Source organism: Balaenoptera musculus, chromosome 11, assembly GCF_009873245.2.
Source record: "Balaenoptera musculus isolate JJ_BM4_2016_0621 chromosome 11, mBalMus1.pri.v3, whole genome shotgun sequence".
Lineage (NCBI taxonomy): Eukaryota > Metazoa > Chordata > Mammalia > Artiodactyla > Balaenopteridae > Balaenoptera > Balaenoptera musculus.
In genome coordinates, this window is record NC_045795.1 from 67,434,705 (window position 1) to 67,447,703 (window position 12,999).

The 12,999-nt window shown below is 55.6% G+C and overlaps 1 protein-coding gene across 1 annotated transcript in view; it reads right to left on the reverse strand.

Moving 5' to 3' along the window:
* Nucleotides 1–12,999, reverse strand: part of POC1A (POC1 centriolar protein A) — a 72,903-nt gene that overhangs the window by 39,312 nt on the left and 20,592 nt on the right. Inside the window, exons 8-9 of the mRNA XM_036869106.1 lie at nucleotides 6,921–6,989; nucleotides 4,301–4,399 (exon numbers count right to left, since the gene is read on the reverse strand). Of these exons, the coding sequence (XP_036725001.1) occupies nucleotides 4,301–4,399; nucleotides 6,921–6,989 (168 nt within the window). The remainder of the gene's footprint in view (nucleotides 1–4,300; nucleotides 4,400–6,920; nucleotides 6,990–12,999) is intronic.

Sequence of the window (12,999 nt, forward strand, 5' to 3'; positions counted from 1 at the left end):
TGCCACATGCCGGGCACGGTTCCAAGTGCCTGCTTGGCATGTACCACCTCGTGAAATCTCCCGAAGGAGGACCTGGCATCTCCCCATTTGAGGTGAGTGGAGAAAAGCCCTCGGCCCTAGACCTCAAGGTTCTCTGAACTGGAGGCCAGCCAGCCCAGAGAACTCAGGAAGTGGTTTTTTAGTTTTACTGAATTACCTAGAATTCGGCCTTCTTCCACTCCTGCCCCACCCAGCACAACCTTCCTTCTCAATTGCATAACAGGCTCTCAGATGTTTGAAGAGAGGGCAAGAATAAGATTATATCAGCATAGATGCATCTTTGCTATTAAAGATGGTTTTACGATGCTTCTGTGGTTGAGGCAGAAGTCAGCTATAGCGGCTGGGACTTGCGGGGTACACGCCAAATCCAAGGTCAGCCAAGACACAGTGGTCCATAGCCTCAGGGACAGACCAAAAAGCAGAGACAGCAGGAGGGAGTGAGTGAAAACGGTGAGGATGAGCGCAGAGAGGGCGAGAGGACGAGGGCTGTAGCAGGAACAGAGCTAAACAGGAGCCCCTTGAAAACGCCAGCACAAGCCCCTGACACAGACAGCTCGTGGGGCCCCACACAAGCCCCTCTGGGAGGCGGCTCATCTGCTTGAAACCTTGCAACCTTCCTCCAGCCATGCAGCGTGTCGTGCGGCAGACCACGGAGTTTCCTGCCCACCCTCAGCCCAGTGCATGGGCTGGAGTCCTTCCTCTGCAGGCTTCCAAGCAGAGAAAGCTCCCCAGCCACAGCCCTGAAATCCCTCCTCATGGCAACTCAGCCAAGAATAGAGGGAAAATGGAACCCATTATTCTCATTCTGAAGGGCTGGGAAATGGCTTTTGCTTTTCAACATGAAATGTGTCTAAAAATAAGCTGTGAATTTCAACCAGAGGTTGAAAATAGCTCCGGCAGTGAACAGAGCTCTGTTCAGAGTGGGCTCAAGGATGGCCTTCATTCCAAGAGCGGGAGTTGAATGCCACAGTCAGGGCAGGGGTCCAGGGCAGGGGCTGTCACAGGCTCACAGGGCTGCCCTTGCCATGGTCTGCCCCTCTGGCTTTAAACTGCCAAACTCTAATAGGCATGTGGTCCAGAATTCAAGATCCAGCACCTGGTCCAATGCGCTTCCTAAAATCCCCAAACGCACAGGAGTGACTCGTGTGGCGTTAGAATCTGAGACCCAGTGTGTAGACAGAGCTGAAGGGGGAGGGGCCTTCAGGTCTGAGAGCTCCTTGGGCACGGTGGTGGTGCTCGTGGGCTCTCTGAGAAGCCAAGCCACCAAATCGCTCACCAGGTACTACCGCAGAGCCCGGGAAGCCCGCAGGCAGGAAGGGTAAGAACACACTCCAAGTGTAGTGAAGAAGACCAAGTTGCTCAAGGTCTTTTTTTGTTGTCTACCATCACCCATGGAAGATTCCACAGTTCGATAAGCCAAACGACATTTCTACAAAGTGGGCTTGTGTTAGAAAGTCAGGCTGAGAGACCTGGGCCACAGCTGCTGGTGGGGAGCCCAGAGCTGGCCCATCAAGCAGGAGCACAGGCTCCAGAGTCCTCAGTGCCCCCCCTAAGCTCCTCCCACCCTGACAGCCATGCCCGCATTCCCACCCTCCTCCTGCTGCTGCAGCAGCCCCCTTTCTGGGCTCACTCCAAGGCAGGAGTTACTGCAGTGATTCTCAACTGGGAGCAGTGCTGCGCCCCAGGAGACATTTGGCAATGTCTGAAGACATTTGTGACTGTCACAACTGGGGGCGGGGGATGCTACCGGCAGCTAGTGCGATGCTCCTAAACATCCTACAATGAACAGGATTTCTTTGGGCCAAGATTCATCTGGCCCAAAGAATCGACGTGCCGAGGCTGAGAACCCCCAGGTTGCTGGAAGGATGGTAATGTGGACAGAGCTAGACGGGTGGGGGCTCCCTGAGGAGCTGAGACACCCCGGCCAGCCAAAGAATCGGTCATCAGTACTATCTCGGCGCCAGGGAAGCCCTGGGGCAGGACGGGCAAGACCATACTGTCAGCTTGTGTTCCCAACTCAGGGGAAGACCTAGTCACTGAGCCGTGCTATACTGACTAGCTTGCCTCAGTTTGGGAAGACGAAAAAATTCTGTGTATGATGGTGATGATTGTTGCCCAACAGTGTGAATGTACTTAATGCCACTCAACTGTATGCTTAAAAATAGGCAAAATGGTGAATTTTATGTTACGTATATAAAACAAAACAAAACAAAACAGCCTCCCCAGCTCTCCTCTTGACCTGGGAGTCCTGAGATCAGAGCAGTCCCTGAAAGGGTACACCAGTGGTATGCATGTGTGGACATAGTGTGTCTGAAGGAGGACCTATAGGTCAGTTCAGAGTCTCAAAGGGGCCTGAGACAAATGAGGAAAAAGCCCCAAATGAAGAATGATTTTAGGATTAACAAGTCAAGTCACTTCATAGGTTAGCAGAGGTCACCTACATCACACATGGGGTCCTCAGAGCCTGTCTGTGAGTGTATTCGGGCCCCATCGTGGAAATGGAGGCTTGCAAAGAGTGGGTGCTTTACCTGGGACCACACAGCCAGAGACCACACCCCTTCCCCAATTTGAGCCCCACGTGGTGATGCCCACTGGGCAGAGGGCCTGAGGGGAATACGGGAGCAAATGGTTTTCCTGAGCCCGGCTGATGGTTCGAGCACCCTACCCTGCCCTGTCCTGCTGGCTTTCCCCACCCCACATCCTTCGTCCTAGATGATCAGGTCCCACAGCTATGGGAAGCAAGGGTGCCCCACACCCCGTCTCTGAGCTAGGGCTGAAGGGACAAGAGGCAGCTTGTCCAAGTTACTTTCTCAATAGCTACAAGAAAAGGAGCATGGGATTCTCCCCTTGCTGGTGATTACTAACCATTTCCAAGAGACAGGTGGCAGGGCCCTCCCCCAGGGTGGGAAAGAGCTTCCAGGCAGCCCTCTGCCACCTGCAGTTTCTAGCTTACTCAGCCCTGCTCAGAGGGACCAGCATGGTGGGTCCCCAGGTCCAGGCACCAGGGCAGGCAACTAAGCCCCAGGTGTCTCCTCTGTGAATGAGAGCAGTAACTTTACCCACCCATCCCGATGAGGTAAGGAGTATACAGGGCAGTACACGTAAAGGCCTCGGCAGGGCCTGGCTCGCCGTAAATACCCAAGAGACGGGAAGCTGTCGGGGAGTGGGCATGGACCCCAGAGGATCCCAACTCCACAGTTTGGAAGATGCCTTTCTAGGTGGAAGATGAAATGGCAGCAAGCACACCACCGTGCAACCCAGCCACCCCCTCCCCGCCCCCCAACAAACCCAAAAGCTGAGAACAAAACCTCTGGGCCAAGGGCAACCCTTGGAAGAAAAGCTTTAAATCCCAACCTGGCCTGTTCCTAGAGGGAGCCCCAACACACAGGATGGGGCGTGGGCGGGGCGGGGCAGGGCCCTCTGCTGGAGCCAAAGAAAGCCCCGGGATGGACTCAGAGGCTTCCTGGTTCTATTCTGGGCCAACCTTGACTTGCTGGGGACCTTGGGCAAGCCGCTTCCTGTTGTTCAGGCCAGTTTCCGCGTGTGGGAGAGGCCACACTGCCTCTAAGATCCAGGAGGGAGAGATTTAAGCAGCCTGCGGCCACTGGAGCTTACAACCCTCACAGTTCCACCTCCTTGGCTTCACCGTTTATTTTAGCCAAAGCTGAATGTGACCTTATTCAGTGAGACGGTATCAGTTATCTTCTTTTCCCCAAATATTTGTCCAAAAATATTAACTATTTTAATTCAGGAACACTGAACGCCCTTTTACCAACAAAGATACTAAAAATGGTTTGTGGCTGAGGAACTTCCTTTCCATGGTTAAAAAAAAAAAAAAAAGGAAGTAAGAACAACAGGGCTGGGGCCCTTCCCATTTGTCCCAGCTGTGGCTTCAGGCCCCGCACCCTCTAGGAACCCGACATCGAGCCCAAGGCTCAGCAAAGGATGGGTCCTTCCTTTCCTCAGGCCTCAAACAACCAACGGCCTACAGCATGGAAACAGTCCCCCACCAGATGGTACGGGGCCTAGGCACCCAGCAGTGTGCGCTAACGGCCTCTTCATGTCTTATGCGTTCATTCTAGATTTGAAACAGAGCACCGCAAGCACTTAAGTTTTTGGTAAATGATGAGATCTTACCAGGGTCTCTTCCCCGTGGCCAGCCTAAGCCTGCAGCACCCCTACCATCCCCGAGCCCAGTGTTACTCACCATGACCCAGCCCACCAGTCACAGGGCTCAGGACATGCCTGTCAAGCCACTTACCAGAGTTCTGGAGGAGCTGGCCTGCGAGGCTGCGGGCCTCTGCACTCTTGGGACTTCTCCGTAACTGACAACGTCAAAGTTACTCTTCCAAACCATCACCTGCCGAGACCAATAAGCACACAGAATCAGGGGGAGAAAAACCCCTTACCAGTCCTTCTCCATGGAGAAAATGGGCCCAGAGGCCACCCCCAAAGTTCTGGGCCAGTGGTGGGATTGTGGTCCCCACCTGGCACCCCACTCCCTCTGGGACCTGCACCATCTCTGAACAGGCCCCAAGAGGATCAGGTGCTCCACCAGGACGGAGAGTCACTATCACCACTGGGCCTCTGCACTGGCTGCTCCCCGGGCCTGGGATGTCCCAGGCCCAAGCTCTGTGTAGCTGGCACCTCAGGCTGAAGTGTCTGCTCTAATACCACCTTCTCAGAGAGGCCTTCCCTGGCCCTCCTGCTAGTTTTTATCATAGCCCTCTATTTGTTTCCTTCAAGGCATCAGAGTCGGTAGTTAGTTAATCTTTGTCCCTTTTCCTTGTCTACCATCTGTTTCCCCACTAAAATACAAGTTCCTTAGGGTGGCGGCCTGGCCGGCTTCACTGTGAGAAGTGGTTCAGATACAGACTCCAGGCCAGACAACTAGGGTTAAGATCCTGGCTCCATCCCTTACTGTGTGGCTCTAGGCAAGGGACTCACCCTCTCTGTGCCTCAGTTTCCTCATCTGTGAAAAGGGGATGGTCATAGTTCCCACCTCACAGGGCTGCAATGAAGCTCACAGGAGACAGTCTGGCACAGACACTGGCCCCCAGGGAGAAGTCGGTAACACGTCCATTATTCTACATCTCACTGGGAGGATCTTCATGCCCTGAGGCTCCTCCAACAAAAGCTGGGCAAGAGCGCTCCCTGCTGGAGGGTGCGGGCCACCCGTGGCTGCACTCCTCTAGGGCCACTTCCAGGATGGCAGGAATTGTGAATCGTGGCCAGGAGTCAACTGAGGCCACAGAAAAACCAACGAATCCACATAGGATGGAAATTCAACGTGCCCTGGATGCATGCCCCATCAGGACGCAGCCACGAGCCTGGTTCTTTGGGAGGCTGCTCGCCACTCCCAGAGCAGCACCACTGTTCATTGCTCCCCAGCTGATGAGCATCCAGGGTCTCTCATTTGTCCCCTTTACAAAAAGAACATCGGCACACACCCCCTTGTTTATAGGGTCCTGTGTACTGCACAAGTCTAACTGCTGAATGGTCTTGAGCCGGGGAATGGCTATCAGGAATGTGAAGAGAATGTCAAATGTCATTCCCAAAAGGCTCTCAGAGCAGACAATCAGAAGGCAGCCAGGGAGCTGACAGCAGCGGCTGCCCCAGGAGGGGCCAGGGTCGGGGAAGCCCTACTTCCTACCAGGTTGCCTCTTGTGCTATGTGAATTTCTTTTGCCAGGACTTTATTTATGGTGTGAATTTACTGTACTAGTTTCCCTAGTCTTCTGAGCAATAAGCCAGGCCTTCATGCCCAGGCAAGGCTCAGGGGTTCCCTCTGCCCTCCTCCTGCCTTGTGTGGTCAGCACAGGAACCGGTGCTGGTAATGGGAAGATGCCTGCCAACTCTTAGCCATGCTGTGCCTCCAACCGTCCTCTGCTTTACTGGCAGAGACTCAACCAGAGTCGGTCCATCAGGCCGGGGCTGGCGCTCACTGGGAGGCCAGCAGCACTTTCCTGGGCAGAGCTGTCAGAGCTGTGAGGCCCGGGAGCAGTGGGATGAACATTCTAGGTGACACACCAGGTCACCAGTGGCTCGGAACAGCCACCCCTTCCTCCCTGCCTCAGGGAAGTGTGGTTTTCTGGACAAGCAGCACTGCGCCAGAACCCGGAGAAAGATTTCCAGTGGGTGACTCTTCAACGGCCCTGGAGCCTCCCAGGTGCCAGACTCTGGGCCAGACCCCAGGGACAGGGTGCCCCGCAGGAGGCAGGTAATCAGGGCTGAGCAGTCTGGGCAGGAGGCACCAGGGTGGCTGACAGGGTGACAAGGCAGGACAGGACCTCCTCACACATGTCCTCGCTCCGCAGCCTGGAGTTGGAAAATGCTGCCCCCTCAGACAGCACAGGAGCAAAGGACGGCAGATGACAGAGTGCAGGCTCTAGCGCAGGCTCCAGCTCTGCTGCAGCCGAGACTCGGTTTCCTCACCCACAGAACAGCTGAAGAGAAGGCTTGCCCCACGCGGCTGCCCTGAGGACTGAATGAGGGGTGACGCTCTTGCCATGTTGCCCTCATTACCAGGCCCGCAGTAAGCATCCAAGAGTTATCTAATTATTCACCTATAATCAGGAGAAAGAAGTTCCTAAAAAACCGTTTTAACTTTCTCATGGCAACAGTAACCCAGACTTCCTACCCAAGCTGGTTTGAGCTGTAAGGGTTTTGAGATGCTGCCACCGGTCGGCACCTGTAGCACTCCTGCTCTGGGGAGGCCAGGGCCCAGCTCTGGGGGCCCCACCCCAAGATCCAGGCCTCAAGATTGCTGAAAGCCACCAAGGAAGCTGGTGAAACCCAGCCTGTCCATCCCCAAGACACCTCGGCCCCCTGTTCTGTTCTGCTCAGTATCAGCTGAGACCCCTCAGATCATTCTTTACTTACTTGTTCATCAGAACCTCCAGAAGCAAAATACTCCCCCGTTCTTGAAAAGGCAACAGTGGTGGCTGGACCCTAGGAGAACAAGCCAAAAAGAGCAAACACCAAAGGTCACTCTAGATTCTCAATGTACAGGAAGAAACCAGAAGCTCGTGAGTGAGAGCGGCAGCAGGACTCAGGGCTGAGCACCTCATCCAGCCCATGCCCTCCCCAGCCTTTGGCGGAGGAACTGGCAGGTGCCCAAGCATGAGCACTACTGCTGAGACTCTGGTCCCAAGCACCACTGACAAAAGCCGGGCCATGAGGTCACGCGTTGGGCCGACAGGAATGAGCAGGAAAGGCCGCGCTGACAGCCCTACCAGACTGACATCACTGCCCTCACTTCCCAAGGAGAAGCCGGACGTCAGAGGGGTGCACTGACCTATCCCAGGCCCAGCACTGGGGCCAGAACTCGGTCCCCCGACCCAGACCATGCCCCCCTGCCAACACCACACTGCAGCTGACCAGAGAAGCGCGGAGCCCCATGGAGGAGCCAATGAGCAGAGGCAGGGCGCTTGGGGAGCTCAGGCGACCCAAAGGGCCAGAACCAGGGCAAGAAGGAGGATGGGGTGGGGTTACTGAAGGTGCCTGGGCAGCGGAGCAAAGTGACATGTCCCTCTAACGGGCACATCACTTCCCTCATGTTGGGGCCTTGGGAGGAGACATGCCACTCTGGCTTCTCACGCGCTGAAGGTCCACTGAACTGTCCAAAGGGTGATGTCAGGCCTGCACCTGGCCGCACCAGTGAGCACATTCAGGCTTGGGGCAGGGGGCATGATCTCCTGGTAAAGAGGGGGGCTCTTCACGACTGCTGAGCCTGCGCGTCTGGGGCCTGTGCTCCGCAACAAAAGAGGCCACGATAGTGAGAGGCCCGCGCACCGCGATGAAGAGTGGCCCCCGCTTGCCACAACTAGAGAAAGCCCTAGCACAGAAACGAAGACCCAACATAGCAATCAATAAATCTTTAAAAAAAACAAAAAAAAAAACAAAAAAGAGGGGGGCTCTTCCCCACATGCCTGAAACCCATTGCAGAAAGATGCACAGAGCAAGAGTCTGCTTGGCACACCACCACACTAAAAGTTTGCCCAAAAGGAACCATTGCTTCCTTTTGGCCAAACTGTTAATGCGGCAACACCTGGCATTCCCCAAGCAAAGCCAGATATAAGAGGTTCTCGCCTAGATGATGACAGTGCGGCCTCCATCAAAGGCCACCTCAGTTCCTCCAGAGCAGGACAGGGAGCAACAGGAGCTCCAACAGCAAATATGAGGGGCCTCCGGCAGTGGGGCTGACACAGCGGTGGACCCGTGGACGACAGGAATACTGGGAAGCACTTCCACTCGGCAGCAGAAAAGACTAGACAGGTTGTGGGCTGGAAAGGGACCCGACATCACGGAGCAAGGCCAGCTTCTGCCTGCCCAGAAGAGACAGGTGGGTTAGACAGAGCTGCCCCCTGGGCCCAGGCACACTGGGCAGGAGGCAGCATGTCTGCCCATGCTTCTGGAATCTACCCACGGCTCCTCCTCTCCGAGCTGCCCATAGTGGGGGTGATGAAGAAGTACAAGGGGCCCGAAGGGGCTGGGCTCACAGCAGCCCGGGAGTCCTCTGCAGCCATCCATCAGGACAAAGGAGATCCATTCTCACTGACGGGGAACAATGTCCACTTGCATAGGTGAGTGTGCAATACCAGGAGCGCAGCATCACGGGCTGCAGACGCAGGGCCTGGGGGTAGGATGGGAGCAGGTCGTCTGTCACCCAGATACCCTTCCAGGCGGACAGTCACCACACACTGACAGGACTTAAGTGGGGGGAGGCAATTTCAGGTGACTTAATTGAGTATTAGAAATCTCTGTAATTTCCCATACTTTGAATCTTTTAACGAGTATATAGCATCGTTACATTAATACAAAAACAAAACAAAACTGTTTTCATTTTGAGGAAAAACAAAGAGGGAACACAGAAAAGGGAAGGAACACAGTACGTGGAGTGTCAAAAAAGCCAGGCTCTCTGCCTGCCCAGAGCTCATTGAGGAATGGCAGGTTTCCAAGAAGTCACAGCAACTAAGGAACCAAACAAATATTCGTGGGTCAGTCTCCTTTCCTGTTGACACTCACCACCAGATGCCAAGTTGGGGACAAGATGCTGGAGGCCAAGCAGCAGCAGGACCACTGAAGAATGCGGCCGGCAGCCCAGTTTGGCAGGGGGATCAGGACCAGAAAGCAGGTGCTAGGAGCCCTCCAGGCAAGAAGAACTAGAGCCTTCCCCAGAGTCCAAGTCCCAGAAAGCTCCAGGGAGGGCACGAGTGACAAGGGCGCTCAGAGGAGCTCTTGAGGGTTGAGGCCCACAGTCCTCCCCAACAGTGCCCGTTTACCAAGAGGACTGCATGGCTCCTGCACCAGGTACCTCGGTGTTCCTAGAAAGAGTGGTTTCCACGAAGGCTCCTACCCATCCACCCCGGGGCCCACAGAAGCAGTCCAGGGTGGTCAAAGCACAGCCCAGAGAATGGCTGGCCCTGGGCTCTGCTGTGGGCCAAAGTCATCATGGACTGCAATGCAGACTCGGCTCTTCACTGCTGACAATCTTCAACCCAACCCTTGGTGGGCCTTCAGGGCCCCAGACCACCCAGACCCCCAGAGACCTCACCAGGCCCTCTCCTCTGCCCTTCCCATCAGCACTCTGGCCCCACTGAACCGCTCGCCGCTCCGCAAAACTGTGAGCTCAAGAAGGCCTCTTTCCGTGTTCTTTCTGCAGCCTCCTACATTGAGCTCTGAATTTGGTTATTTTTGATCTTTCTTGGTTTTAAATAAATTCATTGAAGGCTACAAATTTGCCTCTAACTGCCATCTTGGAGCTTAGATCCCCAAAGTTTCCCATATGCAGTATTTTCACTGTCCTTCATCTCCAAATGTTCCATTTCCACTGGGATTTTCTCTTTAGCCCAGCAGTTATTTAGAAGTGAGTTCTAGTTTCCAAACCCTGCGGGCTGGGGGAGTCTCTTTTATCACCGGCAGGGATCAGTTGTGATGAGGAGTGTTCTCTGAGACTGTCCCGCCTTCACAGTGGCCGACTCCTTTCAGTCAATTAGTCACTCTTGATGCATTCGTTCACCGGCTAGGGTCAGGCATTCGGCCAAGCTGTTTCTTCCCACAGGCAAGGCCCGGGGCCTCTGCAGCGCTTCCTGAGCGGGACTCTGAGCAGCAGCTCTCAGCTGGGCCCTCGCAGCGTGGGTCTGACCTGTCCCTGATCGCCAGGGGTGCCCACCTGCCTGAGGTCCTGGTCCCCATCTGGCTCCAGGCCAGGTCCACTGGCAGGGACGCTGCCTAGCCTCAACCGGATCCTTCCTCCCTCCCTCTCTGGATCTGGCCAGTTGGAGCCCTTTGTGAGATGATCATCGTGAGCACTGGATGCAGCCCGGTCCCCCACCTCTCTCTCCCCCCTGACCCAGCTGCACGTGGCCCTCGAGCTCAGCTGGACTCACACCCAGTCATTTCACCATACACCGCCTCTGCCTTGCCAACCTCCAGACCCAAGGGACCCATACTGGCTGGTTCCTTCACTCTCCAACAGCAAGGCGTCAATGCAGGGGGGAAAAAAAGGCAAAACAAAGGATGCCATGGTGTTTAGATCCCACAGCTCCTGATGACTCTCACTCCACAGCCCCTGCAGTTTGTCCAGACCTCTCCGCTGGCCTCACCCCCTCCGGCCTGACTCCCTGAGTCCCTGCACACCTGAACTTTGACCGCTGTGGCCACAACAGCTACAGGGACAAAGGCTCAGCCAGGTACCCCCACCCCCACCATGCAAGGGTTTTGATGTTTTTCACTGGCTGCCAGCGAACAAAAAGCAACGTCACACCACATGCCCCATGTCAGAGGTAAAAGGAGAGCGGCCAACAAACAGATACACGGAGACCAAGGAGGCCTCTGGAGTGGGTGCTCTGGACTCTGATCCCCCCGCTCAGGCAAAGACACCGCAACCCAGTCCACCAGGACGATTCTTCCACAAACCCCCGCGAGGGAGGCTCGGCACTCACTCGCTAGACCTGTTGTGGGCTGGTGCTTATGTCCCTTCGTGGGGCCCCGCGGACAAGGAGCGGCCACCTAGGCTGCTCCTGACCTTGGCCAAGGACACCTGTTCCCAGCCCTCAACTCTGGGCTGCCGGCAGGGGACAGGGGGTCAGGCTGAGCTCTTGGTTACTTCAGTTGGAGTAAGTGAGCTCCTCTCCCTCTTTTTTTTTTTTTTTTAATAGACTTTTACTTTTTTTTTTTTTTTTAAGTATTTGTTATTTATTTATTTATTTATTTATTTATGGCTGTGTTGGGTCTTCGTTTCTGTGCGAGGGCTTTCTCTAGTTGTGGCAAGCGGGGACCACTCTTCATCACGGTGCGCGGGCCTCTCACTATCGCGGCCTCTCCTTGCGGAGCACAGGCTCCAGACGCGCAGGCTCAGTAATTGTGGCTCACGGGCCCAGCCGCTCCGCGGCATGTGGGATCCTCCCAGACCAGGGCTCGAACCCGCGTCCCCTGCATTGGCAGGCAGACTCTCAACCACTGCGCCACCAGGGAAGCCCTCCTCTCCCTCTTAATGTCCCCTCACTTCTCCCGGGAGCTGCCCAACCATCCAAGGCAGATCTAAGCCTCTCAAGCAGCAAAGCGAGTCTCCAAAATGAACAACTACACAAGGGCCACAGGGCGCAGAGAAACGAGGTGGGAGGGGCCCATTCTGAGAGCTTCCTTCCTCCTGGGGCAGCCAGGGGCGGCCCGCGTGCCCAGGCCGCTCTGTCCCCCTGCTGTCTCTCGTTCTAGAGGGCGAGTCCCCCTTGTTGCCACTTCCCCAGCCCCAGCCCCAGCCCCCGGCGCGGCACAAGCTGCCAGTAGCGTCGGCCGACCCCGTGCTCTGAGCCTGTGATTTCTCGACAACCGAGCACAGCCCCTCACACAGCTGCCCCGGGTTTGGGGCTCTGGGCCCTGGGTGATGGGTGCTCGCTCCACCGTGGGCCAGCTGAGGTTCAGGGAACCACGTGCCCGCTGGTCCCTGTGCGGTTCAGTCACTCCACAGAGACACGAACGCCAACTGCACAGCCGCAAACACCAGATTTAACGCCCCACCCACGCCCCGCCTACCCTCCTCTCCCAAATAGCTCTGGGGACTAAAACCAAATGAGCATGTCTCGAGATTACGTTTCGGAAAATACAGAAAAATAAATCTGTATTTCTAGCACGATGCCCCCACATTTGCCACACAAAACTATGGGGGCCTTGCTCAGGGCACAAGGCTTTGAAAGACAGCTGCCTTTGGTGGGAAAGCCCTCCCCTCTCCTGGTCTTCCCTGCGGCAAAGTAAGGGGTGAGCGGGGTGAGGAGGCTCCCGTGCAGCTGACACCCCTAAGTCTGTACAGGATCCAGCGAGAAGCAGGGTCTCCCTTTCCTCCTGCTTAACTGTCCCGGTCGTGGCGGATCCCCACAGCAAGACTTCCCAGAGCCTCAGAGAGGGCGCTGGCACCCCTACCCAGCCCAGTGTCATCAGATACCAGGCCTGTCCTCCAGGAGTCAGGCCCTGGAAAAGACCCGATGGGCGGGACTAATAAAGGGCAACGGAAGCAGACCTGTAGACCAAGGCAGCAGCAGGCCGAACCCACTCAGGACAGCTGGTGGGGACAAGCTGTCGGGGAATCACTACAGCCCACCCATTGTGGGACGGATTTTAGGAGTTGTGTGACAAGAGAGAAGCCAGAGCAAGAGGATGTTCTGGGGCAGATGAGAACAACCCTAAACAAAATAAGAAGCCAGATAAACCCTGCAGAGACTCTGTGGGTGAGTGGGAGGAGGGGAAATGGGTGAGCCCCATCCCAGAGGGGGAGGGGCCGACGGCTATGGCCCTGTGCCCATCAGTGGGCGTTAAGTCATCAGAGCCCCCTAATATGTACTCAGTTTCCTAACAAATATTACCCATCCATGGTGCCAGGACCATGCCCATAAGAGAAACTTTAAACAGCCTTTTAAAGAGCTCTCATCTAGAACAGCATGGGGTCATTTTCCAAGAGCTGCGC